The sequence below is a fragment of the Fundulus heteroclitus genome, chromosome 24 (genome assembly GCF_011125445.2).
Source record: "Fundulus heteroclitus isolate FHET01 chromosome 24, MU-UCD_Fhet_4.1, whole genome shotgun sequence".
Taxonomy (NCBI): domain Eukaryota; kingdom Metazoa; phylum Chordata; class Actinopteri; order Cyprinodontiformes; family Fundulidae; genus Fundulus; species Fundulus heteroclitus.
Genome location: NC_046384.1, coordinates 4,194,594 through 4,221,759, shown reverse-complemented (window position 1 = coordinate 4,221,759; position 27,166 = coordinate 4,194,594). Strand labels below are relative to the sequence as shown.

The window sequence follows — 27,166 nt, the reverse complement described above, 5'->3', positions numbered from 1 at the left end:
GCTGCTCACAGGAAGAGAGTGAAGTGAGGAGTTTCCTACAGTGTCTGCCTTATATCTCACAGCTCAGGTAGAGTCGTTTAACTTCACCCTATTTTAACTATTCAATAATTTGTTAGTTTTGACATTACGTCTTTAATATTCATAATCATTATCACCATGGCAATATTTTATATCACACTGTGATATTTCTCCTGAGGGTTTTATTCACTCGTTGAGACTTTGTTCCCATGGAGTCATACTTGTGTTGAAGCCGCTTGCTTCCCCGGGTCCGTTGAGTCATGTGCAGGACTTAAGAGTGCAACAAAAACTTAGCCAAGGAATCAGAATTGAAAGTTTCACCTTTGCAAAAGGAGAGAAGTTGCACCAGCCAACACCTGCGAGCAACAACTCTGTCCTCTTCCTTGTGCAGGCTCTTTTTATTAACTTCAAAGGGGAGGGTCTCACAGAGTTACATGAGCGAATGACACAGCTTAACAATACTTCTACCCTATATGGGGTTGCTTCTTTGGCTGCCTTGTTCTGGTTCTTCCGGTCATTGCTTGCAGGCTGCTACACTACACTGGTTCTTCCGGTCATCGCCTGCAAGCCGCTGACCACAACCCCGGACCTTGTGCTACCAACAAAAGGTTTTGGAAGACAGAAACCCGTCTTGCAAATTCCAAGAATTCCAAATTCTTTTACCAACAGGCCCGGTTTTGAAGCTTTCTGCCAGCTATCTTAAAAGCATATTAAAGCATATAAACACATGTTATACCTTCATAAAAGTGTAAGAAACGGATCAAAGTTAATACATTCCACAATCCCCTCTTTTGAACTCTTTTAAGAGTTCACCCATAAACTATTGCAGTAGAAAACTCTGAATTTGCTGGTTTGTTAAGACACATTTGGTAAATACTTATTTGTCTTTTAACGGCAATAAGCAGTAAAAGAAAAAACACACATTTTCCCAAAAACAGTAATACTTCAAGTTAAATCTTATACATGATGTCTTCTGGAATGGGAGAGGGACTCAACCACCCCGGTGTGAGGGAAACTCCCAACACCTCCGCCTCTTCCTCTGCCTTGCGTTGAGTCGATTCTTCTAGCTTCTTTCTTCAGCTCTGAGGGTAGACTGCCTCAGAGCTCTCACCTCCTCCCGGGGATTATTCTGCCCCTAGTGGGATGGTAGGTGTGGAAGTTGCATTTCCCTCTCCTTGTGTGTTCCTCAGGTCCTCCTGGACCTGAGCCAAAGAGCGTTGTGGTGCCTCTGCAGCTGCGCACTGACTCCAATGATACCAAGTGTCGCCTTTGCCTTTAAGCCTGACTGCGTGTGATGTCCTTTCCACGACTTGGTATGGACCGGTCCACCTTGGTTCTGACCACTTTCTTTTGATGACTTTGAGGAGCACCCACTCTGGTTCTGCGCTGGTTTCACTGCTCTCCCCTTCCACCACGTTTGGAACCTGTTTGTTGAAAGCTGAAACAAAACTGTGGAGAGCACTGTAATACCCACAACGGGACATTGATGTTTCATTCATTGGTTGGCATGGTAACCTAGTGTGGGGTCCTGGAAAAGGTCTTCCTGTGTGTAACTCATGTGGTGTCAGTCCCCATCTCTGAATTACAGAACTTCTGACTGACATTAATGCTAATGGTAAAGCGTCAACCCAATCCATTTTTGTCCGTGCACAAATTTTTGCTAATTTGGTTTTGAGCGTTTGATTCATTCTTTCCACTTTTCCCTGTGACTGAGGGTGATAAACTGTGCCAAAAGAGTGTTTCAGCCCCAACACGTGTTCAACTTCCTGTAGCTCTTGATTTTTGAAATGCGTGCCATTGTCTGATCTTATTTTCATGGGAAAACCATGTCTTGGAATGTAATGATTGATTAAACATTTTACCACCGTTTTGCTGTCTTCCTTTCTGGTTGGCCATGCTTCTGGCCATCCAGTGAATGCATCCACACACACCAGTAGATACCTGTATCCCTTTGCTCTTTCCACCATGTCTGTGTAATCAATAATGATTTTTTTCCCTGCTACTGGTTCTACTGGAAACTCCCCTGGTTCCGGTTTCAATGTTGGCTTCACGTTGTATTGTCTGCACATTTCACAGGAGTTTATCCAGTGTGCAACCCTCTGTTTCAGGAAGGGGTGCCACCAATTTTCTAGATGTTTCATCATCTGGCCCACACCTGCGTGTCCTACACCATGTACTTCTTCCAGGGCAGATGTTGTTATGCATGGAGGTAAAATGGGATGTCCGTCTGGACTTCTCCAAAGACCCTGTTGGTCCTTGGTTCCTCCCCTAGCTTTCCACATTGTTTTTTCCTCTGGGGATGCCCCCTTTTGTAATCTGATTGTTTCTTCCAGACTGGGCTCTGGTTCCCATTCAGGTTCTGCGCCGACCACCATGAGTCTGAGTTGATATCCTGCACACTGTTTGGCTGCCTGGTCTGCTGCCTGGTTGCCTCTGGCCACCTGAGTGTCACTGCTGTCATGACCTTTGCACTTTATGACTGCCACCTGTTCTGGAAGGAGCAGAGCTTCTGCTAGATCTTTAATTTCCTGTTCATGTTTTATGGGCTTCTGTCCTGCTGTTTTGAAACCTGTCCTCATCCACTGTTTCATTTCCACATGCACTGCACCTGTAGCATAAGCGGAGTCTGTGTAAATGTTCACCTTCTGCCCTTCTCCCACTCTCAGTGCTGCTGTTACTGCCAACACCTCTGACCTCTGAGCCGACTGTGCCCCTGTCAACCTTTCTGCCTGTCTAGTGATCCAAACTCCATTCTCTTCTTCCACCACCGCATATGCTGCCTTTAACCCCTCCGTGTCATGCCTAAAACAGCATCCATCTGTGTATAAGTCTCTTGCACCCACAAGTGAGGTGCTTTGTAAGTCAGGTCTGATTTTTTCCTGCATTTCTATTCTTTCTGCACACACATGAGGAGTTCCTGTGGTCATTCTTTCTGCCATGTTTATTCCTTGATGCATGAAGGTGATGTTAGGTCCTTCCAGCACCTTGCTCAGCCTTTGCTGTCTTAATGGGGAGAGTGTAAATGCCTGAGAGTTCACATATGCAACCACCCCATGTGATGTTAACACCCTGAGTGGGTGTCCCATCACCACATGAGCTGTTTTTTGCACTATCTTAGCTATTCCTGCAGCATGTCTAGTGCACTCATGATGTCTTTTTTCCATGTTGTCTAGCAACACGCTGACGTACATTAGTACAGTCCGTACTCCCCCTTTTTTTTTAAACAGCACACCATTTGCTGTGTGTGCTGTTACATAAACATCCAGGTAAAATGGCGCTTGATAGTCTGGGTTTGCAAGGTGAGCTGCTGTTGCCAGTCTGTTTTTTAATTCTGTAAAAGCTGATTCAGCTTCTGGAGTCCATGTCAATTGAGCTTTGAGGTTTCTTATCCCCTGCTGTTTAACCATAGCCTTTAAAGGTTCTGTGAGCTCTGTGTACCCTGGGACATATGTTCTGCTATAACCTGTTAGACCAAGAAATGAAAGCATTTCCTTCACGGTCACTGGCTGTGGATGAGACAAGACTGCAGACTTATGCACAGGAGACATGTCAGTCCCCTGTTGAGACACCACTCTGCCCAGAAACTCAACCTGTCTTCTGCACAATTGCAATTTGTTTTTGCTGACTTTAAAGCCATTCTTTGCTAAATGTAAGAGAACTGCCCCAGTTGCCTCCAAACACTCATCCACTGTGGAGGCTGCAATGAGAAGGTCATCTACATACTGAATCAGAGTGGATGCTGGTGGCAATAGGCAGTCTGCCAAAACTTCTTTCAGTACCTGGTTAAAAATACCAGGAGAAAGTGCAAATCCCTGTGGCAAACGTGTGTAACGATAACGAACACCTCTAAAGGTGAAAGTGAAAATATTCCTACACTCTTCTGCTAATGGTAAACAGAAAAATGCATTTGCTAAATCAATGCAGGTAAACCAGCAATGGTCAGGATTCAGATTAGTAAGTGCAACATATGGGTTAGGAACTGGTACAGTAGGAGTTACCAAAATGTCATTAATTGCCCTTAAATCATGTGCCATGCGCCATTTACCTGTACCGCGTTTCTCAACAGGTAGGATAGGTGTGTTCCAGTCCTGTGAATGTGAGCACTCCAGCACTCCAGAATCCCAAAGACCCAGAATTGTGTCTGTGATGCCCTCCTCTGCTTGTGGTTTATGTGGATACTGATGTACCCACACAAGAGGGGTCTGGATTAGATCAAATGTTATTGATGGACATGCAATGAGTCCCACATCCGTGGGTCCAGAAGCCCACAAGTTTGGGGGCATGTCCTCGATTAGTGCTGCCGCTAAAGGGTGATCTGTTTTTTCACGCCCATGATGTCTTTCCAATTGCACATGTTCCAACCGACCTGTGTCGCTTGTCTGGCATGAAATGCGGTATGTTTTGGTCGATGGTGAATAAGACACTTGTGGAATGTGGGTCTGCTGATAATCAGTTTGAGCCAGGGAGCGTTTTAGCACCCCTCCCAGTTCTTTGGCCTGATGGCCTGGATGCAATGCTAGTGAAACATGCGGTGCCCCGTCTGCACCCATTTGGAACCATGGGAACTGTTCCTCTGTAAGCAGCACCTGCGCTACAATGCCTTCTGGTGCTACATAAATGTTTTGGGAGGTGATGGTCCAATTTTCACCTTCTAACTCAGATACAAAACAGTCCTGATACCATTCACAATTGTTGCGATCATAAAATAGAGTAACATGCGGGGGGTCAGGGGGAGGAACATAGGGAGCCAAGGAGGTGATCCAGGGTTTCCACTGTTGGAAAACCGACAGGATGCCCAGATGTGCAATTGTTTCAGGATCTTCCTCTTTTCTTTTTACCCTGAGCTGTTTCAATCACCTGCCGCAATATCACCAACTGTTCTGCTGCTGATTTCCACAAAATATCGGGTCCCCACCCATCATCATGAGTCTCCCTATCAAATTCACCCTCCATTATAAAATCTGTATATATTGTTCACTTATAATATATCACTACACAATGTTATGTTGCCTGAAAACCTGCAATGGGAATTGCTCGCTCTTGGCGTCTTCCCCAGTCACACTCTTAACATTCACACTGTTTTCTGCTAAATTAGCCCGGTCTTGCTGGTTGTGTGTGTCCAGCTCACGGTTTATTTATTTATTATTATTTTTTAATCTTTATTCCCTGTCCGGTCTTGCTGGTTGTGTGTGTTCCAGCTCACGGCTCATACCGGTCTTCCTGGTTTTACGGCAGGTCACGGCTCCTTATAAAAAGATTTCTTGAACGCACAGGACTTATTCTTGTTGTGTTATCCCGCACAACTTATTATTTTCTACTCTGTTCTTAGTTCTGTCATTTTATGTCAGAACTCTATACGTCTGTAATCGGAGTTTCACAGAGTTACCCCCTGTTAAATCTCCGCATTCATACAATGTGTATTTTGCCTGGTCTTGCTCTCAATCTATATGTAGAATTCGAGGTTTCTCAGTCCTCGGGCCTCTAACCCAGCAAAATATGATTCCCCGTCGAGAACCGCAGTGAGCCGCCACGCTCAAGACTCTATTTATACATTTCTGAACCACACTTATTCAAAACTGCTCCAAGGCACTCCAAATAATTAATTTAACAGACTTGGTCTACAAGGACTTGGGACACATATAATTTAGCCTATATTCATCTAAGCCGAAAATGCAGATTCAATAAAACAGGTTCTGCTTACCTTATTTATTGTGGCTAGCCTGTGTCCCGCGTCCGTTCGTCCCAGTCCGATGTCCAATTCAGCCTGTCACCCTAACTCTCGGACGAGCCCCCAAATTGTTGAAGCCGCTTGCTTCCCCGGGTCCGTTGAGTCATGTGCAGGACTTAAGAGTGCAACAAAAACTTAGCCAAGGAAACAGAATTGAAAGTTTCACCTTTGCAAAAGGAGAGAAGTTGCACCAGCCAACACCTGCGAGCAACAACTCTGTCCTCTTCCTTGTGCAGGCTCTTTTTATTAACTTCAAAGGGGAGGGTCTCACAGAGTTACATGAGCGAATGACACAGCTTAACAATACTTCTACCCTATATGGGGTTGCTTCTATGGCTGCCTTGTTCTGGTTCTTCCGGTCATTGCTTGCAGGCTGCTACACTACACTGGTTCTTCCGGTCATCGCCTGCAAGCCGCTGACCACAACCCCGGACCTTGTGCTACCAACAAAAGGTTTTGGAAGACAGAAACCCGTCTTGCAAATTCCAAGAATTCCAAATTCTTTTACCAACAGGCCCGGTTTTGAAGCTTTCTGCCAGCTATCTTAAAAGCATATTAAAGCATATAAACACATGTTATACCTTCATAAAAGTGTAAGAAACAGATCAAAGTTAATACATTCCACACTTGTGTTACTTTATAAATTGATCCCATATCAGGAGAAAACATTATTCTGATTTAAACACATTTTGGTTCTGATTCATTTCAGTTTCTTTGTTCTCAGCTGGAGATTATTGATAGATCTATGATCGCTTTACTAAACTGATGTCTGGTTAAGGTTAGTTCACAGCAGGATTTTTAGCCTGATTTTCACCACCATCTTCCCCTTCCAGGAGGCGCCGATTTTCAGCGTGTCAGTTTAGATAAACAGAAGAGATTATCCTGCCGTCTCTGGTGTGTTAAGGTAGTGGTGGTCTAGGGGTTAGAGCAACACGTTTGCACTCTGAGGTTTATTTATGTATTTCAGAGCGATCAGGTCTGCTTGATGGAATGTCACGACCACTCCAACCTCAAATCAGGGATATTCAACATTTTGGATTGTCTTGTCCCGATATCCTACAGTGTGTGGTGTCCCTGAGTACAAATGAGCACATAGCCTGTTGAATATGACGTGTAGCCATTCAGAAAGTGAGGTGAGGGATTCCCTAAGAGAAAAATATCCACAACTTATTAACTAATCAGAATGGGGAACTCTGTTTGTGTGTTTCGTGTTGAGCTCTCCCTCTGACAGGACACCACACACTGGAAGACCAAACCTGTTTTATCTGGGATTATTTATCATTATGTGTGGTTTCTCTCAGACTTTTTAAAATCCTGCCGTGTGAACCAGCCTTTAGGGATAACAATCAGAATAAAAAATGCTATTTATCATCAAAGTTAAACGCTTAAAATACTGATCTGATTATTGTTGACTTCAATGACCTGTCCAGTCAGTAGGAGGGTTCAGTATTTACAGCTTCTTCCTTTGATCTATCTGGTCAAACTGATGTTTTCAGTCCACTGAGCCTTCAGGCTTTAACAGGACACATGAGTCATGGTTCTACATGTCACTGGGTTTTCATAGTTCAGTAAAACAGGAGGAAGAGAAAAAAAGTCATTGTTGTGTTAAGATATGGGATGTGTAAGTGGAACAATCATCTTAACCCGGGAGCTGCTTTCCCCATTTAGATATTACGAACACAAGGATATGACACAATGTATCAGAGAGCACCCCACAGGTGACAGTTTTTCCACTGATGACACGTTAGGAAGTGTACAGTCTTTGCATGGGTGTGTACCTAGATTCCTTTATAACGCTTGTGAGATGATCAGTAGAGGCCTCTTGGCGATCAAGAGCCCATCAGCGCTGATGTGTCTGTAAACATCTCTCTGACTTTAGTAGATTAAATAAGTTGAAGTATATTTTTCTGTTCAGAGCGTCTTACATCCCTAACAGTATTTAAGTGGGGGTCACCTGACGGGTAAATAAGAGCTGGGTCCACTGAGGGTGTTTCACCACCGACCAGGTGTGGTAGCTTAACAGTTACTTTTTGTTTGCCAGACAAAGATTCTCAGTAAAACAAGAGTGAATGAGGAGACTATGGGGGGTTCAGGGAAAGCGTCACTAGATAGCTCCATTGTACTGCTGCATTTCTGGAGAGTCGCCTGCTGTGGAAACAATCAGTAATTTGTCAGGTGAGTGACAGCAGGCAGAAGTGGCGACATTCACGTGTAATGTGAACGCACCTTCAGACTCCTACATCAAAGACCCCAAACAGCTCCATAAATGCATGACACAGTTCAGGAGGACCAGCAGCTCAGGGAAAGATTCAGCAGTCCAGTTGCACCTGAAGAACAAAGGACACTCTTTTGATGACAGTGATGTGCAGATTTTTGAAAGAGAGAACAGATGGTTTGAAAGAGTGGTGAAAGAAGCCATCTTGGTTACAAGAGAAATGCCATCACTAAACAGAGGAGGAGTGTTGACCTTCTAACTCCCCAGTGTTTACAGCTTGGTCCTCCATCACGTTCCAGAGAGATTACATCAGCAGTGTTGTCATAATTCAGGTGATGAAATACTCCACTGACACCAAGCAGCAGCTTCTAAGGACCCAGGACAGTGATGGATGGGTCATTATTTACATCTGACTTAGAATGTTCCTAGGAGGATGGGCCTCCATGTCCTTAAAAACAGCAGCGCTCCACCTGCAGGTTGCTCAGTGAGATCCACCAGAACTGACAAAGACTCCTGGATAGGTGTGGAAACGTTTTCAGAAAGAACTGAGAGAAAGTCTGGTTGCCTCTGATTTAAGACTGTTTGCTGCTGTGATGACCCAGATACTGAGAATCTGCACAGAAGTCTGACAAGAAGTGTTTGTTTAAACTGATTTAGACTCAAACTTGTGCAAAGTAAAGAAAATGCAGAAAGCAATAATTTATCCCTATATCACAACAGAAGATTAATAACAGCAGGATGTCCAGGTCGCTGTTTTGTGGCTTCATGCAGACGAGCCAATGTGTGGATGTTCAGTGATGAAATAGCTGACTAACCATTTTCTGTTAGGTCTGACGTTAACAAGATCATTTTATTTCCATTATAAGAAGCTGAAATAGAGGCTACAGGCTGGTTTTATTAGGATAAGGAGCAATGTGTGGTTGTTTTTATGCAGCTCAGACCAAATCATCACTAAATGTTTCCTTCTTGTTGTTCCAGGTTTTATCGTCAGAGCTCAGATCTTCCTGAACAAACCAGGTTCTTAGTGAATCTGTTCTGTGCAGCAGCAGAGAGAGAACAGCAGACAGGAGAGAAGATGCTGGAGCTGTTAGCATCAGTCTGCAAATATCAAACATTCCCTTTTAATCAAAGATCCTCTGAAGATAAATATCGCCTTGACTTCCTGCTGGATCTGTACTCCCAGATGAAGGACTGTGAGACTAAAACAGGTCTGAGTCTCCTTCCATCATTACAGTCAGTTTTCCAGTCAGCTCCTGCATTCTGGACCATAGACCTCTCAAAGAGAAAGACCTCCATCCTCCTGGAAGTGCTGAGACTCCAACCAGAGAAGAAACCAGTGGAGCTGACAGGCTGCTCACAGGAAGAGAGTGAAGTGAGGAGATTCCTGCAGTGTCTGCCTTATATCTCAAAGCTCAGGTAGAGTCGTTTATCTTCACCCTATTCGAACATTTCAAGAACTTGTCAGTTTTGACTTTAAGTCTTTAATATTCATAATCATTATCACCATGGCAATATTTTATATCACACTGTGATATTTCCTGAGGGTTTTATTCACTGACACTTTGTTCCCATGGAGTCATAATTCTGTTACTTTATAAATTGATCCCATATCAGGAGAAAACATTGTTGTGATTTAAACACATTTTGGTTCTGATTCATTTCAGTTTCTTTCTTATTGTCACGATTTGTTTACCGAAGAACTCAGGAAGCGCACACGGGACTAAAGTTTAAGAGTTTTTATTTAAAGGAAGGGTGGTAGATGGCTGATGATGAAGACCAGAGGTTCAGGGCTGCAGAAGGTCAGGGTTGTAGGTGATGGCAGGAGCTGACGGCCCAGAGAGAGAGAGAGAGTCCACACTCACTAGGTGCTGCTCGGCTAGCAGGCCTCATAGCAACACCAGGACTCTGAGCAGAACTTCTTCTGGGTGGCTAGTCAGGTTAGCAGTTCTCAGGAGACACCTGGACAAAGAGCAGAGCTTCTCCAGGAGCAAACAGCAGAATAAAAAGACTTACAGAGGGACTGGCATGGAGTGGTGGATAGCAGAAGACGGCCCAGTGCTGAACTGAAGGCAGAGGGAGGTTTAAATAGAGCACTTAACAGGTGGAACAAGAGTCTGGCTAATTAACTAGTAAATGTTAACAGGTGTGACTGACTGCTGAGGAGGTGAAGTGAAGATGACAGAAAATAACTGATGACAATGAAAACTAACAATAAATAAAGTCAAACCCAACCCAAAAGAGATGACAAAATGAAAATAACAGAAAAACAAAGCCAAACCAAAACTCAACCATGATACTTATCAGCTGGAGATTATTGATAGATCTATGATCACTTTACTAAACTGATGTCTGGTTAAGGCTGGTACACTGTAGGATTTTTAGCCTGATTTTCACCACAATCTTCCCCTTCCAGGAGGCGCCGATTATCAGCGTGTCTCTTAAAAGATTTTCCTGCCGTCTCTGGTGTGTTAAGGTAGTGGTGGTCTAGTGGTTAGAGCAGCACTTTTGCACTCTGAGAAGGTTTATTTATTTATTTCAGAGCGATCAGGTCTGCTCAGTGGAACGTCGTTACCACTCCAACCTCAAATCAGGGATAGTCAACATGTTGGATTGTCTTGTCCTGATATCCTACAGTGTGTGGTGTCCCTGAGTACAAACGAGCACATAGCCTGTTGAATGTGACGTGTAGCCAATCAGAAAGTGAGGTGAGGGATTCCCCGAGAGAAAAATATCCACAACTCACCTCCATTTAATAGTGCAGCAAACGTAGAACCCTCTGTGGTGTTGTCTCTGTTTCTTTAACCAACACCTTTTCTTTTTTTTGTTTTTTCTCCATTAAAATCAGTCCACACACTATCATCATTATTCTCCCCCATTGTTAATGTTTATTAACTAATCAGAATGGGGAAATCTGTTTGTGTGTGGCGTGTTGAGCTCTCCCTCTGACAGGACACCACACACTAGATGACCAAACCTGTTTTATCTGGGATTATTTATCATTACGTGTGGTTTCTCTCAGACTTTTTAAAATCCTGCCGTGAGAACAAGCCTTTAGGGATAACAATCAGAATAAATAATACTATTTATCATCAAAGTTAACAGCTTAAAATACTGATCTGATTATTGTTGAAATCAATTATCTGTCCAGTCAGTAGGACGGTTCAGTATTTACAGCTTCTTCCTTTGATCCATCTGCTCACACTGATGTTTTCAGTCCACTGAGCCTTCAGGCTTTAACAGGACACATGAGTCACAGTTCTACATGTCACTGGGTTTTCATAGTTCAGTAAAACAGGAGGAAGAGAAAAAAAAGTCATTGTTGTGTTAAGATATGGGATGTGTAAGTGGAACGGTCATCTTAACCCGGGAGCTGCTTTCCCCATTTAGATATTACCAACACAAGGATATGACACAATCTATCAGAGAGCACCCCACAGGTGACAGTTTTTCCACTGATGACACGTTAGGAAGTGTACAGTCTTTGCAAGGGTGTGTACCTAGATTCCTTTATAACGCTTGTGAGATGATCACTAGAGGCCTCTTGCCGATCAAGAGCCCATCAGCGCTGATGTGTCTGTAAACATCTCTCTGACTTTAGTAGATTAAATAAGTTAAAGTATGTTAATGTTTCACCGTGTCCCGTCTACGGTGAAGCACCCTCGGTGGACCCAGTTCGTTTTACTCAGTCAGGCGACCCCCACTTACTTACTACCTTGAATGTAGGACGCATAAAACAGACAAGTATACTTTTAGTTATATTTTATCTACGTAAAGACAGAGAAATAGTTACAGTCACACCAGCGCTGATGGGCCCCTGATCGGCAGGAAGGCCTCGAGTGCTCATCACACAAACATTATATAGGGATCTCGGGACACACCCATACAAGGGCGGTACACATCCAAACTGTGACATCAGCAGGGAAAATGTGTCACCTCCGGGGTGGTATCTGATAGATATGTGCCAATCTTTTGGGTCAGTGCCATCTAAGTGTGCCATGCAGTTCTGGGATAAACAGCTCGTTCCACTTGACTTTGTTGATATCCTAACAAGTATATTTTTCTGTTCAGAGCGTCTTACATCCCTAACAGTATTTAAGTGGGGGTCGCCTGACGGGTAAATAAGAGCTGGGTCCACTGAGGGTGTTTCACCACCGACCAGGTGTGGTAGCTTAACAGTTACTTTTTGTTTACCAGAAAAAGATTCTCAGTAAAACAAGAGTGAATGAGGAGAATATGGGGGGTCAAGGGAAAATCGTACGAAACGATGCCTTCGGCCGTACAGCCGCAATGATTTTGAATACCGTACGTACGGATTTACACATACAATCAGTATGTATGTGTTCGTTACGAGGTAGTATACGTACGCGCGCAATAAAAGCTCCAGCATTTCGCCCGCTTGGTCCAAGTCGGCGTTTCGTACGGGCGTGCTGCCTTCTGTGCACCATGTGATGGCGCTCTCTTCTAGATTTAGCGTATCGGGGGGTGTCGGAGGGGGGGCGCGTACGAAAGGAAGGATAGCTGTACGTTACAATGGATTAGACCACCCAGGATAGCGCCACCAACGTGTCGGAAAGTGCACTGCACGAACACAACTACGGAGGGGTGGGGAAGCTTCTGCTATTGGCCGAGACCGTGGCTTATTTAATTATGGGCGTTTTTTAGGGGCCAAGGTGTACATAAGGAGGGAGGCTGTACAGAACTGGTTCCATTGCTTTACAATGGAAGGTGTACAGAAGGAGGGATGGTGTACAGGCCTGTCCAAATATTAATAGCACCAATGGTGGTGGGAAATGGTACTGCAGCATATGGCCAAGAGTGGAAATCTGGGCCCGTTTTGTTTCTGGAGCTATGCCACCAGCCAAGCAATATTTGATTTTTGATAATTGAGGCCTTTGCAGCTCATGGATTTGGACCAAACTTATAAATGCTCATTTCCTGGAAGTGCTCTACAACATGCCACTAACCACATCTTCTTATCTCATTGCTAAAAGGAAGTAGCTATAGGAAGGGGATACAGGTATGAGCTCTTACCTGTTGGTAGATGCCTCAAAGGGGCTCCTGTATGCCAAGTTTGAGCTGGAACAGACAAACCGTGTGTGAGCTGTGTGCCATCAAAGATTGCAAATTTTCACCTTTTGACCCCCACTGTGTCCACGTGGAACCACCCAGGAAGTTCAAAATCACAGGTTCTGCTCCTCATAAGGTCACCTACAAAATATGTGAAAATCAGCCTCCTGTGAAAAAAAACAACAAAAGCTGTTTGCCCCAAAAAAAAAATCAGCCAACTTCCTAAGGGTTCAAGACAGTATTTGAGTCTCAAAAGCTGAGGAAGAAAGGTTTATTTATGCGCAGTGATACCAAACTTTAGATATGAGTTCTAGCTCACCCCTCAACCGCCGTCTGTGATTTTTGTGCCTCTGGGTGCTTGCGTCTAAGAATGGCAACCGTTTGAAGTATGAAAAAGAGATGCACAAAACACAGAGAAGCAGTGTGTTTTGTGCCACTGTTCAGCATAGGAGCAACAAAGGGTCACAAACTTGGTACCAAACAAAAGAGTCAATGGAGACGATCGAAACAAGCCCACCTGAGCCCATGTAGCTTTTTCCTTTGTCTCCCAGCAGCTGGGTTTTTCACCTTGCTTAGGAGGCTCAATGTGGCCTCCTAGAAACCAGTGTTTTGTGCCAATGTTTAGCAAAGCAGCATCGTAGCCTCACAAACTTGGTACCAAACGAAAGAGTAAATAGAGACGATCGAAACAAGCCCACTGGAGCCCATCTAGCTCTATATTTTGTCTGCCAGCAGCTGGTTTTTGACCTTAATGAGGCCTTAATCAGGGCCTCCTAAAAAGAAGTGTACCAAACTTGGTACTGTCATGGTTTTCAGATGACGAGCCCACATGCAGATACGATCGGGAAGCAAAGCACAGTTTTAAAATGTTAATTTAGGAAACAGGCAGATATAACGGACGGGACTACGGACAACTCGGCAGGGTCAGAACGTCACGGCTGGAGAGACTGCAAAGAGAAGAAGAGTAAGTGACTCTGAAAGGTGAACCAGGAGAACTACTAGAAGCTGCACTGCTTACCATAAAGCTGGGCGGACCTAACCGGGGAGAAGTAGAGAGCGAGCCTCCTCGGAAGTGAGTGACAGATGGATTGACCAGAGTGAGGGAAGCACCAGAACTGTGACAAAAACAGGGAGATCCAAAATTAGTCAAAGTTCAAAGATGAAAAAACTCACCAGCAGGTTTTCAGGAGTTGGGTCAGAGGCCACGTCGTACCACCACTGCTTAAGGCTCTGGCGTCTTCCATCTGTCAGCGCTCTGCTTAAGAAGCCAGAGGAAGCCGCCTGCAACGAGCTGCAGGTGTGGGCCAAGCCCCCTCAGCCAACTAGGCACACCTGAGGAGTAGAGTTAGAGCAGGACAACACAGAGGGCCAAGGTGTACAGAAGGAGGGAGGCTGCACAGGCAAGATGGAAGTACAAAATGGCTCTCTGCCCCCTACATATATATAGGGGCTAAGGGGTGTAGCAGAGTGGATAACAACATTGCCTTCCATTCAAGGGAGCAGGGTTCAAATCTCACCTCAGCCATCATATTTTCATTTACATTAAAGCAAATAAACATCTTGTACTTTGAAATATTTTTCTCAGCTTTCATATTCTCATTTAGTACATTAAAGTAAATAAACAATTTAGACTTGAAATATTTTAATAATTTCTTAATAGGACTCTGGAAGGGAAATTTGGAAACAGATTTAATAATAATTTGAACATTATCTTTTAAAAAGTGGCGTTTTTTTTTTCGATCCTAGATGTACATAACACGGTAGCGGACTTACAAATAAAGTGTACATAACGCGGTAGGTTACGGGCTGACTCATTGGAAATCAAGCTCCACTGTTGTGTCTGAAACTGCACTACACGACCACAACTACCGGGGGAGGGGAACAGCTTTTGCTATTGGCTGAGAGCGTGGCCTATGTAATTATGTGGGTTAAGGAGGGGTCAAGATGTACGGAAGGAGGGAGGCTGTACAGGCAACATGGAAGTACAAAACGGCTCTCTGCCCCCTATATATAGGGGCTAAGGGGTGTAGCAGAGTGGATAACAACATTGCCCTCCACCCAGAGGAGCAGGGTTCAAATCTCACCTCAGCCATCATATTTTCATTTACATTAAAGCAAATAAACATCTTGTACTTTGAAATATTTTTCTAATTTCTTAATAGGACTCTGGAAGGGAAATTTGAAAACAGATTTAATAATAATTTGAACATTATCTTTTAAAAAGTGGCGGGTTTTTTTTCGGTTCTAGATGTACATAACGCAGTAGCTGCTGTACATATAAAGTCTACATAACGCCGTAGGTTATTTTTAATAAATATAAACTGTAACCTGCTCTACCAAACATTTAGAGATGTTGCCTGATGTATGTCAGAGCTCCAGCAGGGGGGGGGTCATCGTTCCAGCACTCTAGCCCAGCGAGAGGCACTCTTCCTGGGGAGAGGTCTGTGACTGAGACCCCCCCCCCCCCAGCCTGGAGGTGGAATTTTTAAATATGTGTCAAAATGTCTGTGAGTAGTGGTAAGAGCTTAACTTAGCTTATCATTCATTTATTTCCTACAGTTTTCTCAAAACAGCGCAGGTTTTGTGGATGAGATCCTGCCAAAACTTGTCCCCGGGGCAATGATCTGTCAGGATCCCACTGGACTTTCCCAGAGTGCCCAGTTCTTCAGAGCATGTGTTCTAATGGGGTTACAAACTGTAACCTGCTCTACCAAACATTTAGAGATGTTGCCTGATGTATGTCAGAGCTCCAGCGGGGGGGTCATCGTTCCAGCACTCTAGCCCAGCGAGAGGCACTCTTCCTGGGGAGAGGTCTCTGACTGAGACCCCCCCAGCCTGGAAGTGGGAGATTAATTATTTTTTTTTATTTCACATTAGGGGTCTGGAAGCTATATTTGCAAACGGGTTAAATAATAATTTTAACATTATATTAAAATAAGTGGCATACTTTTTTTCAGTTCTGTCTCCAGCATGGCGTGGATACGAATTTAACAGGAGTAGCTCAAATTGTTCCTATGGTAAGGCAGACTTCCAGAAGGGGGGGTCCAGTCAAGCACTCTAGCCCAGTGAGAGGCACTCTTCCTGGGGAGAGGTCTCTGACTGAGACCCTCCCAGCCTGGAAGTGGGAGATTAATTTTTTTTTTTTATTTCACATTAGGGGTCTGGAAGCTATATTTGCAAACAGATTTAATAATAATTTGAACATTATCTTTTAAAAAGTGGCGTTTTTTTAGGTCCTAAATGTACATAACGCGGTAGCGTACGTACATATAAAGTGTACATAACACGGTAGCTGCCGTACATCTAAATTGTACATAACGCGGTAGCGTACGTACATCTAAAGTGTACATATCGCGGTAGTGTACGTACATCTAAAGTGTACATAACGCGGTAGCTGCCGTACATCTAAAGTGTACATATCGCGGTGGCATCCGTACATCTAAAGTGTACATAACGCGGTAGCTGGCGTACATCTAAATTGTACATAACGCGGTAGCTGGCGTACAACTAAAGTGTACATAACGCGGTAGCTGCCGTACATCTAAAGTGTACATAACGCGGTAGCAGCCGTACATCTAAAGTGTGCATATCGCGGTAGGTTATTTTTAATAAATATAACATTGTTTTATGAAGTTCAGCATGTGGCTACCACTGTTACAAACTGTGACCTGTCCTACCAAACATTTAGAGATGTTGCCTGATGCATGTCAGAGCTCCAGCAGGGGGGGTCATCGTTCCAGCACTCTTACCCAGCGAGAGGCACTCTTCCTGGGGAGAGGTCTCTGACTGAGACCCCTCCAGCCTGGAAGTGGGAGATTATTATTTTTTTTATTTTTATTCACATTAGGGGTCTGGAAGCTATATTTGCAAACGGGTTAAATAATAATTTTAACATTATATTAAAATAAGTGGCGTATTTTTTTTTAGTTCTGGCCCAACAGCAGCGGCAAAGGGAGTCTATGGGTCCTGTACGGCCGGTCCACGGTTCGGACGCTTGGCCCTCCCAAAAATGCGCCACTTCGATGGACGCACGGGTTGGCCAATGGGCGAACCTTTCCCGTTTTTCCCTTCCTGCCCCCTGCTGCGCTGGCGCCATCCCCTCTCCGACAGGTTGGTGGCGCCGAAGGCCCGACGCAAGCGGCAAAGGGAATCTATGCGTCCTGTATGGCCGGTCCACGTTTCGGACGCTTGGCCCTCCCAAAAATGCGCCACATTGACGGACGTGCGGGCTCGGCCAATGCGTGAACCTTTCCCGTTTTTCCCTTCCCGCCCCTGCCGCGCTGGCGCCATCCCCGCTCCGACAGGTTGGTGGCGCCGAAGGCCCGACGCCAGCGGCAAAGGGAATCTGTGGGTCCTGTACGGCCGGTCCACGTTTCGGCCGCCCGGCCCCTCCCAAAATCGCGCCACTTCGACGGACGCACGGGCTCGGCCAATGCGTGAACCTTTCCCGTTTTTCCCCTCCCGCCCGCCGCGGGCTGTACGCCCCCCCCCCCCCCCGCCTGCGTACGGTTCGCGACCCTACCCCCGGGCGCCACACTGTGGATGGAGCCCGCGCTACGAGCGGAGAAGGGCCTTCTTTGGAGGGCCGCCGCACGGCCGCCGTGCGCGGCGGCGGCGGCGGCGGCGTGGCGGGCGGGGATCCGCTCCGCACCCGGCCGGCCGGCCGGGTGCGGCTCCAATGTCCCATACCCAATGCCCATACCTGGGCATTGGGGCCGTACGGGGCTGTACGGAAACGGAGGGTCTCGTTTCGCCCGCCCGCCCTGGAAATTTTGGTTTTGGCCCTAGGGGGGTGGTTCAGGGAAAGCGTCACTAGATAGCTCCATTGTACTGCTGCATTTCTGGAGATTCACCTGCTGTGGAAACGGTCAGTGATTTGTCAGGTGAGTGACAGCAGGCAGAAGTGGCCACATTCACGTTTAATGTGAACACACCTTCAGACTCCTACATCAAAGACCCCAAACAGCTCCATAAATGCATGACACAGCACAGGAGGACCAGCAGCTCAGGGGAAGATTCAGCAGTCCAGTTTCTCCTCAAGAACAAAGGACACTCTTTTGATGACAATGATGTCCAGATTTTGGAAAGAGAGAACAGACGGTTTGAAAGAGGGGTGAAAGAAGCCATCTTGGTTATAAGAGAAAAGCCATCACTAAACAGAGGAGGAGGATTGACCTTCTAACTCCCCAGTGTTTACAGCTTGGTCCTCCATCACGTTCCAGAGAGATTACATCAGCAGTGTCGTCATAATTCAGGTGATGAAATACTCCACTGACACCAAGCAGCAGCTTCTAAGGACCCAGGACAGTGGTGGATGGGTCATTATTTACATCTGACTTAGAATGTTCCTAGGAGGATGGACCTCCATGTCCTTAAAAACAGCAGCGCTCCATCTGCAGGTTGCTCAGCGAGATCCACCAGAACTGACAAAGACTCCTGGATAGGTGTGGAAAGGTTTTCAGAAAGAACTGAGAGAAAGTCTGGTTGCCTCTGATTTAAGACTGTTTGCTGCTGTGATGACCCAGATAACTGAGAATTTGCACAGAGGGCTGAAAAGAAGTGTTTGTTTTAACTGATTTAGACTCAAACTTGTGCAAAGTAAAGAAAATGCAGAAAGCAATAATTTATCCCTATATCACAACAGAAGATTAATAACAGCAGGATGTCCAGGTCGCTGTTTTGTGGCTTCATGCAGACGAGTCAATGTGTGGATGTTCAACGATGAAATGACTGACTAATCATTTTTCATTAGGAGGTCTGATGTTAACAAGATCATTTTATTTCCATTATAACAAGCTGAAATAGAGGCTACAGGCTGGTTTTATTAGGATAAGGAGCAATGTGTGGTTGTTTTTATGCAGCTCAGACCAAATCATCACTAAATGTTTCCTTCTTGTTGTTCCAGGTTTTATCCTCAGAGATCAGATCTTCCTAAACAAACCAGGTTCTTAGTGAATCTGTTCTGTGCAGCAGCAGAGAGAGAACAGCAGACAGGAGAGAAGATGCTGCAGCTGTTAGCATCAGTCTGCAGATATAAAACATTCCCTTTTAATGAAACATACTCTGATTATAAACATCGCCTTGACTTCCTGCTGGATCTGTACTCCCAGATGAAGGACTGTGAGACTAAAACAGGTCTGAGTCTCCTTCCATCATTACAGTCAGTTTTCCAGTCAGCTCCCGCAGTCTGGACCATAAACCTCTCAGAGAGAAAGACCTCCATCCTCCTGGAAGTGCTGAGACTCCAACCAGAGAAGAAACCAGTGATGCTGAGAGGCTGCTCACAGGAAGAGAGTGAAGTGAGGAGTTTCCTGCAGTGTCTGCCTTATATCTCACAGCTCAGGTAGAGTCGTTTAACTTCACCCTATTTTAACTATTCAATAATTTGTTAGTTTTGACATTACGTCTTTAATATTCATAATCATTATCACCATGGCAATATTTTATATCACACTGTGATATTTCCTGAGGGTTTTATTCACTGACACTTTGTTCCCATGGAGTCATAATTCTGTTACTTTATAAATTGATCCCATATCAGGAGAAAACATTGTTGTGATTTAAACACATTTTGGTTCTGATTCATTTCAGTTTTCTTATTGTCACGATTTGTTTACCGAAGAACTCAGGAAGCGCACACGGGACTAAAGTTTAAGAGTTTTTATTTAAAGCAAGGGTGGTAGATGGCTGATGATGAAGACCGGAGGTTCAGGGCTGCAGAAGGTCAGGGTTGTAGGTGATGGCAGGAGCTGACGGCCCGGAGAGAGAGAGAGAGTCCACACTCACTAGGTGCTGCTCGGCTAGCAGGCCTCATAGCAACACCAGGACTCTGAGCAGAACTTCTTCTGGGCGGCTAGTCAGGTTAGCAGTTCTCAGGAGACACCTGGACAAAGAGCAGAGCTTCTCCAGGAGCAAACAGCAGAATAAAAAGACTTACAGAGGGACTGGCATGGAGTGGTGGATAGCAGAAGACGGCCCAGTGCTGAACTGAAGGCAGAGGGAGGTTTAAATAGAGCACTTAACAGGTGGAACAAGAGTCTGGCTAATTAACTAGTAAATGTTAACAGGTGTGACTGACTGCTGAGGAGGTGAAGTGAAGATGACAGAAAATAACTGATGACAATGAAAACTAACAATAAATAAAGTCAAACCCAACCCAAAAGAGATGACAAAATGAAAATAACAGAAAAACAAAGCCAAACCAAAACTCAACCATGATACTTATCAGCTGGAGATTATTGATAGATCTATGATCACTTTACTAAACTGATGTCTGGTTAAGGCTGGTACACTGTAGGATTTTTAGCCTGATTTTCACCACAATCTTCCCCTTCCAGGAGGCGCCGATTATCAGCGTGTCTCTTAAAAGATTTTCCTGCCGTCTCTGGTGTGTTAAGGTAGTGGTGGTCTAGTGGTTAGAGCAGCACTTTTGCACTCTGAGAAGGTTTATTTATTTATTTCAGAGCGATCAGGTCTGCTCAGTGGAACGTCGTTACCACTCCAACCTCAAATCAGGGATAGTCAACATGTTGGATTGTCTTGTCCTGATATCCTACAGTGTGTGGTGTCCCTGAGTACAAACGAGCACATAGCCTGTTGAATGTGACGTGTAGCCAATCAGAAAGTGAGGTGAGGGATTCCCCGAGAGAAAAAAATCCACAACTCACCTCCATTTAATAGTGCAGCCAACGTAGAACCCCCTGTGGTGTTGTCTCTGTTTATTTAACCAACGCCTTTTCTTTTTGTTGTTTTTTCTCCATTAAAATCAGTCCACACACTATCATTATTATTCTCCCCCATTGTTCATGTTTATTAACTAATCAGAATGGGGAACTCTGTTTGTGTGTTTCGTGTTGAGCTCTCCCTCTGACAGGACACCACACACTGGAAGACCAAACCTGTTTTATCTGGGATTATTTATCATTACGTGTGGTTTCTCTCAGGCTTTTTAAAATCCTGCCGTGAGAACCAGCCTTTAGGTCTAACAATCAGAATAAAAAATACTATTTATCATCAAAGTTAACAGCTTAAAATACTGATCTGATTATTGTTGAAATCAATTATCTGTCCAGTCAGTAGGAGGGTTCAGTATTTACAGCTTCTTCCTTTGATCCTTCTGGTCAAACTGATGTTTTCAGTCCACTGAGCCTTCAGGCTTTAACAGGACACATGAGTCACAGTTCTACATGTCACTGGGTTTTCATAGTTCAGTAAACAAAGAAGGAAGAAAAAACACAATTCATTGTTACTCTTTTGTTTGTTAGACAATAATTCTCAGTAAAACAAGAGTGAGTGAGGAGTATATAGAGGGTTCAGGGAAAGCGTCACTAGATAGCTCCATTGTACTGCTGCATTTCTGGAGATTCACCTACTGTGGAAACGGTCAGTGATTTGTCAGGTGAGTGACAGCAGGCAGAAGTGGCGACATTCATATTCAGTGTGAACGCTCCTTCAGACTCCTACATCAAAGACCCCAAACAGCTCCATAAATGCATGACACAGCACAGGAGGACCAGCAGCTCAGGGAAAGATTCAGCAGTCCAGTTTCTCCTCAAGAACAAAGGACACTCTTTTGATGACAATGATGTCCAGATTTTGGAAAGAGAGAACAGATGGTTTGAAAGAGGGGTGAAAGAAGCCATCTTGGTCAAAATAGAGAAGCCATCACTAAACAGAGGAGGAGTGTTGACCTTCTAACTCCCCAGTGTTTACAGCTTGGTCCTCCATCACGTTCCAGAGAGATTATATCAGCAGTGTCGTCATAATTCAGGTGATGAAATACTCCACTCACACCAAGCAGCAGCTTCTAAGGACCCAGGGCAGTGATGGATGGGTCATTATTTACATCTGACTTAGAATGTTCCTAGGAGGATGGACCTCCATGTCCTTAAAAACAGCAGCGCTCTATCCTGCAGGTTGCTCAGTGAGATCCACCAGAACTGACAAAGACTCCTGGATAGGTGTGGAAAGGTTTTCAGAAAGAACTGAGAGAAAGTCTGGTTGCCTCTGATTTAAGACTGTTTGCTGCTGTGATGACCCAGATAACTGAGAATCTGCACAGAGGTCTGACAATAAGTGTTTGTTTGAATTGATTTAGACTTAAACTTGTGCAAAGTAAAGAAAATGCAGAAAGCAATAATTTATCCCTATATCACAACAGAAGATTAATAACAGCAGGATGTCCAGGTCACTGTTTTGTGGCTTCATGCAGACGAGCCAATGTGTGGATGTTCAACGATGAAATAGCTGACTAATCATTTCTCTGTTAGGAGGTCTGATGTTAACGAGATAATTTTATTTCCATTATAAGAAGCTGAAATAGAGGCTACAGGCTGGTTTCATTAGGATAAGGAGCAATGTGTGGTTGTTTTTATGCAGCTCAGACCAAATCATCACTAAATGTTTCCTTCTTCTTGTTCCAGGTTTTATCGTAAGTGCTCAGATCTTCCTGAACAAACCAGGTTCTTAGTGAATCTGTTCTGTGCAGCAGCAGAGAGAGAACAGCAGACAGGAGAGAAGATGCTGGAGCTGTTAGCATCAGTCTGCAGATATCAAACATTCCCTGTAGAGGATGAATACATGGATGATGAAGATTTTAAATATCGCCTTGACTTCCTGCTGGATCTGTACTCCCAGATGAAGGACGGTGAGACTAAAACAGGTCTGAGTCTCCTTCCATCATTACAGTCAGTTTTCCAGTCAGCTCCTGCAGTCTGGACCATAAACCTCTCAGAGAGAAAGACCTCCATCCTCCTGGAAGTACTGAGACTCCAACCAGAGAAGAAACCAGTGGAGCTGATAGGCTGCTCACAGGAAGAGAGTGAAGTGAGGAGTTTCCTGCAGTGTCTGCCTTATATCTCACAGCTCAGGTACAGGTTGTTTTATTTAACATTATTAGTTAATACAGTTTTTTTTTTTTTTTTACATATGTCTGATATGTCATTGGTTTCTCTGTCTCTCAGCTGTGCTCCAGGGTTCTTCCAGAGTGTCTGTTCCTTCATATCAGTGAGATCCAGAGAGGAGGTCCACCAGCTGGTGTCTCTGCTGCAGCTCCTGGACTTCAACCTGCTGCTAACAGGAGAGTTACGCAGGAAAACCTGCAGATCTGTGAGCAGAGTTCTCCAACTGTGTGGATCTAAAGTGGATCTGGTCCTCAAAGCCAACAAGATGTCTGCCAGAGGAGCGTCTGTCCTCTTTGGCTCTACAACACACCTCCACAGTCTCAGGCAGGAACCTTTTTCACCACTAATCTGCAGTCGTGTTGAACCATCAGTTCTTGATTGTATTAAGATTCTGGGTCTGCTTCCTGTTCCATTTCAACACGGTCCGTCTCACCCGCTCCGAGGATTTGGTCGCAAAGGACGAAACAATTATCAGACACTAAACACTTATACCATATATTTATTTCATTTTGGAATTCCAAAAAGGGAGACAGCACTTACGAACTTTACCATCAACCTCATGTAGCCTATTACCCCCCAGAAGTGTCTTCTGCGCAGTTTAAGCTGTTGTCTCTTCGTACAACCCCAAACATGTCTTTTTAACAACACCTCAAGAACCCCTGCAGGCATTCAGTCTCCAGCACACATGTGCTTTCTGAAGCTGTAAGTAATAGCCCTGGTCTGTTTCTAGGACTTAACTAAGATAACACTGAGAACCATGAGAAAGTTTTCAAACTATAAACTATTCTGCAAAATCCCTCATAAATAACTCTCATACTGGTCTGGACCTGGAGCCTTACTGGAGCTTGAATAAAGTCATTGTTTTTCAAATAGTCTGCAAAACTCTCCATCCCAAGTCACTGTTTAATGATTAAAATTTGGGTAACTTTAAAAATACAGTACACTATTATCATAAAAACGACTATATATTCTACATAACAATCTCCATCATGTCTGTTTCTCTGATTTCAGACTTTCCAGCAGCGTGGCCTTGTTCCTGTCTCTGTGGGTGAGAAGAGGCAGGGTGGCCTCTCCTCTGGTTCTTGAAGAGCTTTCTGTGGTCTCCACCAAGTTTCAACCTTCACAGAGAGTCTTTCTGAAGCTCTGCAGCAGTTTGGCGTCTCTGCTGAGGTTCTGGACCATCGGACGGTTGGACCTGACTGAGTCCTGCCTCCCTGCTCAGAGTCTCTTCAGTCTGCTGCTTCACGATGCTCCTCTCACAGTCAGGTAAAGGTCTCTCCTCTCCTCCATCAGCTGAACTCATTTATCTTCATTAAGGATTTAATCTGTGAACTCCTCAGACTGGGTGAGGAGAGTCTCCAGCAGCTTGTGGTCCTCCTCCATGAGGTCCAGGACCAGGAGTTGACGTTGTCCTTCCTCAATAAGCTTGGTGGAGACCTGAGCTCCTGCAGGCTGAGCTGGGAGGTCCTTCACTACCTGCTGCAGCAGCCGTCAGCTCAGACCATCACTGTGAACCTGAAGAAGAACCGCTTACAGGACAGAGCTGCACAGCTGCTGCCCTTCCTGCACAGACTGCTGCTTCAGAGGTGGAGGTTTAGTCTTCTTCTCATAAATAGTTGGTCTGATCTTCCATCAGCAGCCTCCGGTTCCTGTAACTAAACAAAGTGTCTCTCCTCTGCCTGCTTTCAGGCCCAGTCCCAGCTTTGTGAGGACGTCCATCAGAGAGATCTACAGAGCTGGCAGCAGTCACATGATCCCCGGTCTGCTGAGGTCACTGGGTCATGTGATCAACCTGAGCTGCACGGAGCTGGACTCAGAGGATGCTGCTGCTCTGCTCTTCGTCCTCAGACACGGTGATGGAGTTAAGCTGAGGCTGCTGTGGAGCTCCATCCCTGCAGAGGGAACACAGTCCATCCTCAGGATGCTGCGCACAGTTTCTGATCTCAGGTCAGATATTAGAGCTCCTTCCCCTGATAAAACGTTCCCTCCTGTTTATTAACTGGTTGGCTCTCTTCTCTGTCCCCACCAGCGTGGACAGGAAGCAGCTGCTGAGCTTCATCCACTGCTGCGCTGCCTCTGACGGCCAGCAGGAGGCGTCGGACCTGCTGAGGACTCTGCAGCACAGCGTGGACCTGTCCCTCTCCTCCTGCGTGGAGGTACCAGAGGAGGATCAGCCTGAGCCTCTGAGGGTGACGGCTGCCGACTGCAGGGACGTCTCCTGCATCCTGAGACACAGCAGCAGTGACACACAGCTCCACCTGAGGGACTGCGAGGTGGAGGACAGCGGGCTGGACCTGCTGTTTCCTGTCCTGGACAGGGTCCGTCTCAGGTGAGGAAGAGCGCCGCTGAAGATGAAGCAGAAGCTTCTTCACTTTGATGATCTTTGCTCTTTTCCTCCTGTTCAGAGTCAGTAAGACGGTCCTGGTCCAGCTGCTGTCCCTGCTTCCTGTGGACAGTGAGAGGGACACAGTGAGACGGGCCGTGTCCCTGTGCAGAGCCCTGGGAGGAGAACTGGACCTGAGTCACGTCCCGCTGGATCAGAGGCTCTGTGGATCTCTGGTCCTGATGCTGGACCACTCTGAAGGTCTAACAGAGCTGGACCTCAGTCACTGCCAGCTGACAGACCAGCTGCTGCTCCAAGTCATCGCACATCTGCACAAAGTCCAGGTCCTGGAGTAAGTGTCCCAGACCGTCCCCTCTGTGGGAGACAAACACTTCCTCGGTTCTGATCCAAAGTGGAGCAGCTGGTCATCTGGACCCTGCTGCTCTTCTCTGTGGTTCTGAATGCTTGCTTGTTCCCAGTAGAACCGGACATAATGCAGAATGTTGTGTTTGTGTTCCAGTCTGAGTCACAATCAGATCACCGATGCTTCCACTGCTCCGTTACTCCAGCTGGTTTCCATCAACCCCTCCATTGGTCCTGTGAGGTGAGCAGACATTAGTTCATCTTGAAATATTTAGTTGACCAAGGTTTATTTTTTTTTTCTCAAAACTAAAACCTTGGCTAATAGGCCACGCCCACTTAGACCATTGATTACCACACTGAGCCACTAACGACTGTTTTTGATGGATCCACACTAAGGTTTCTGTTCAGACACCTTTGCAACATAAACTTCTCATTATAGCTCTCCTGACGTTGGGTGTTTTGAAACAATTAAAATTTCAACTGGGTTATTCTTACCATAGATACCCAGAGTCAATGTTTTAGCTAGCAAGCAGTAAAAGCTAAACACCCATGTGATGTAAAATCATCCAGATTGTATGTGTGACCAAGGACTCACTAGTTAATCCCCAAAAATGTGCTGTATCTGATTACACACCCATTCTAGAGGCAGACACAGATAATAATTTATTAATTATAATGAATATTTAGGTAGCTGTATTTAGGCTGTTGTACCATTCTGTAAAGAAACTTCTTAAACTCCGCAGTTTCAGCTGCTCAGAGACAGGTTCCAGGTTTTTTTTTTTCTGATCCAAAGATGAGGTTTGTAGATCTAAAGTATCCTGGAACAGCAGTCTGCTGAAGATGAACTCTGGTACCTGATCTCCATCATCTCTGCTCTCAGAGGAACTCTGGCTGACCTCCCAGCAGCTAAAGCAATGTTGTCATGTCTGAATGAGTCACATCTGCTCTGATTTGTTCTGTTTCTAGACTCTTCCGCAACAACATCTTGAACAAAACTCCTTACAAGGTCAACAGGAAGTTTGAAGTCTGGTGAAGCAGCTTTCAGTCAGCTGGTCATGTGACCAACAGGAAGTGCCTGTCTCCTGATTTATCAAGAACTTCTCCTCAGGATCATCAAATAGTCGTATTGGTTGAAAACACTGTGAGGGGGTCAGCAGTCTATTTGATCTGTTTTTCTTCTGGTTTCAATATTTCAGTCCAGAAATCTCAGAGGAACCATGCAGTAACTGAAGGATCAGGAAGAAAACTAGTTTGGTACTTTAACTGGGCCTAACTGTGTGGAAATGGAAACATGGGAATCATTTTAGTTCAGATTTAATGTCATGAAAGACGTGGTGGCCATTTTCTCTGCTGCTTCTTTAGTTTAGATTAAGATTTCTGAAATGATACACAAATAAAATTATGCTTTACTGTAAACTGCAGAGAAACTTAATTTTCCATCACATCCAGTTTAAAGGCTTTGTTTTAACCAGTTGACAGCTGGATGTTCCACTAAACTCTGATCTCAGAGCAGTTTTCTGTAACATCCATCCTTGTATCTGGAGGTAAAG

The 27,166-nt window shown here is 45.0% G+C and overlaps 1 protein-coding gene across 1 annotated transcript; it reads left to right on the top strand.

The window, feature by feature from the left end:
• Positions 1–33: 33 nt before the first annotated feature.
• On the top strand, positions 34–26,949 carry LOC118557941. The gene is made up of 9 exons (XM_036128453.1): positions 34–67; positions 22,991–23,254; positions 23,942–24,196; positions 24,271–24,516; positions 24,620–24,877; positions 24,960–25,259; positions 25,336–25,605; positions 25,774–25,857; positions 26,583–26,949. Exons 2-9 carry the CDS (start codon positions 23,196–23,198, stop codon positions 26,647–26,649), a joined length of 1,539 nt encoding a protein of 512 aa, XP_035984346.1. The 5' UTR covers positions 34–67; positions 22,991–23,195; the 3' UTR covers positions 26,650–26,949.
• The last annotated feature ends 217 nt before the right edge of the window (positions 26,950–27,166 follow it).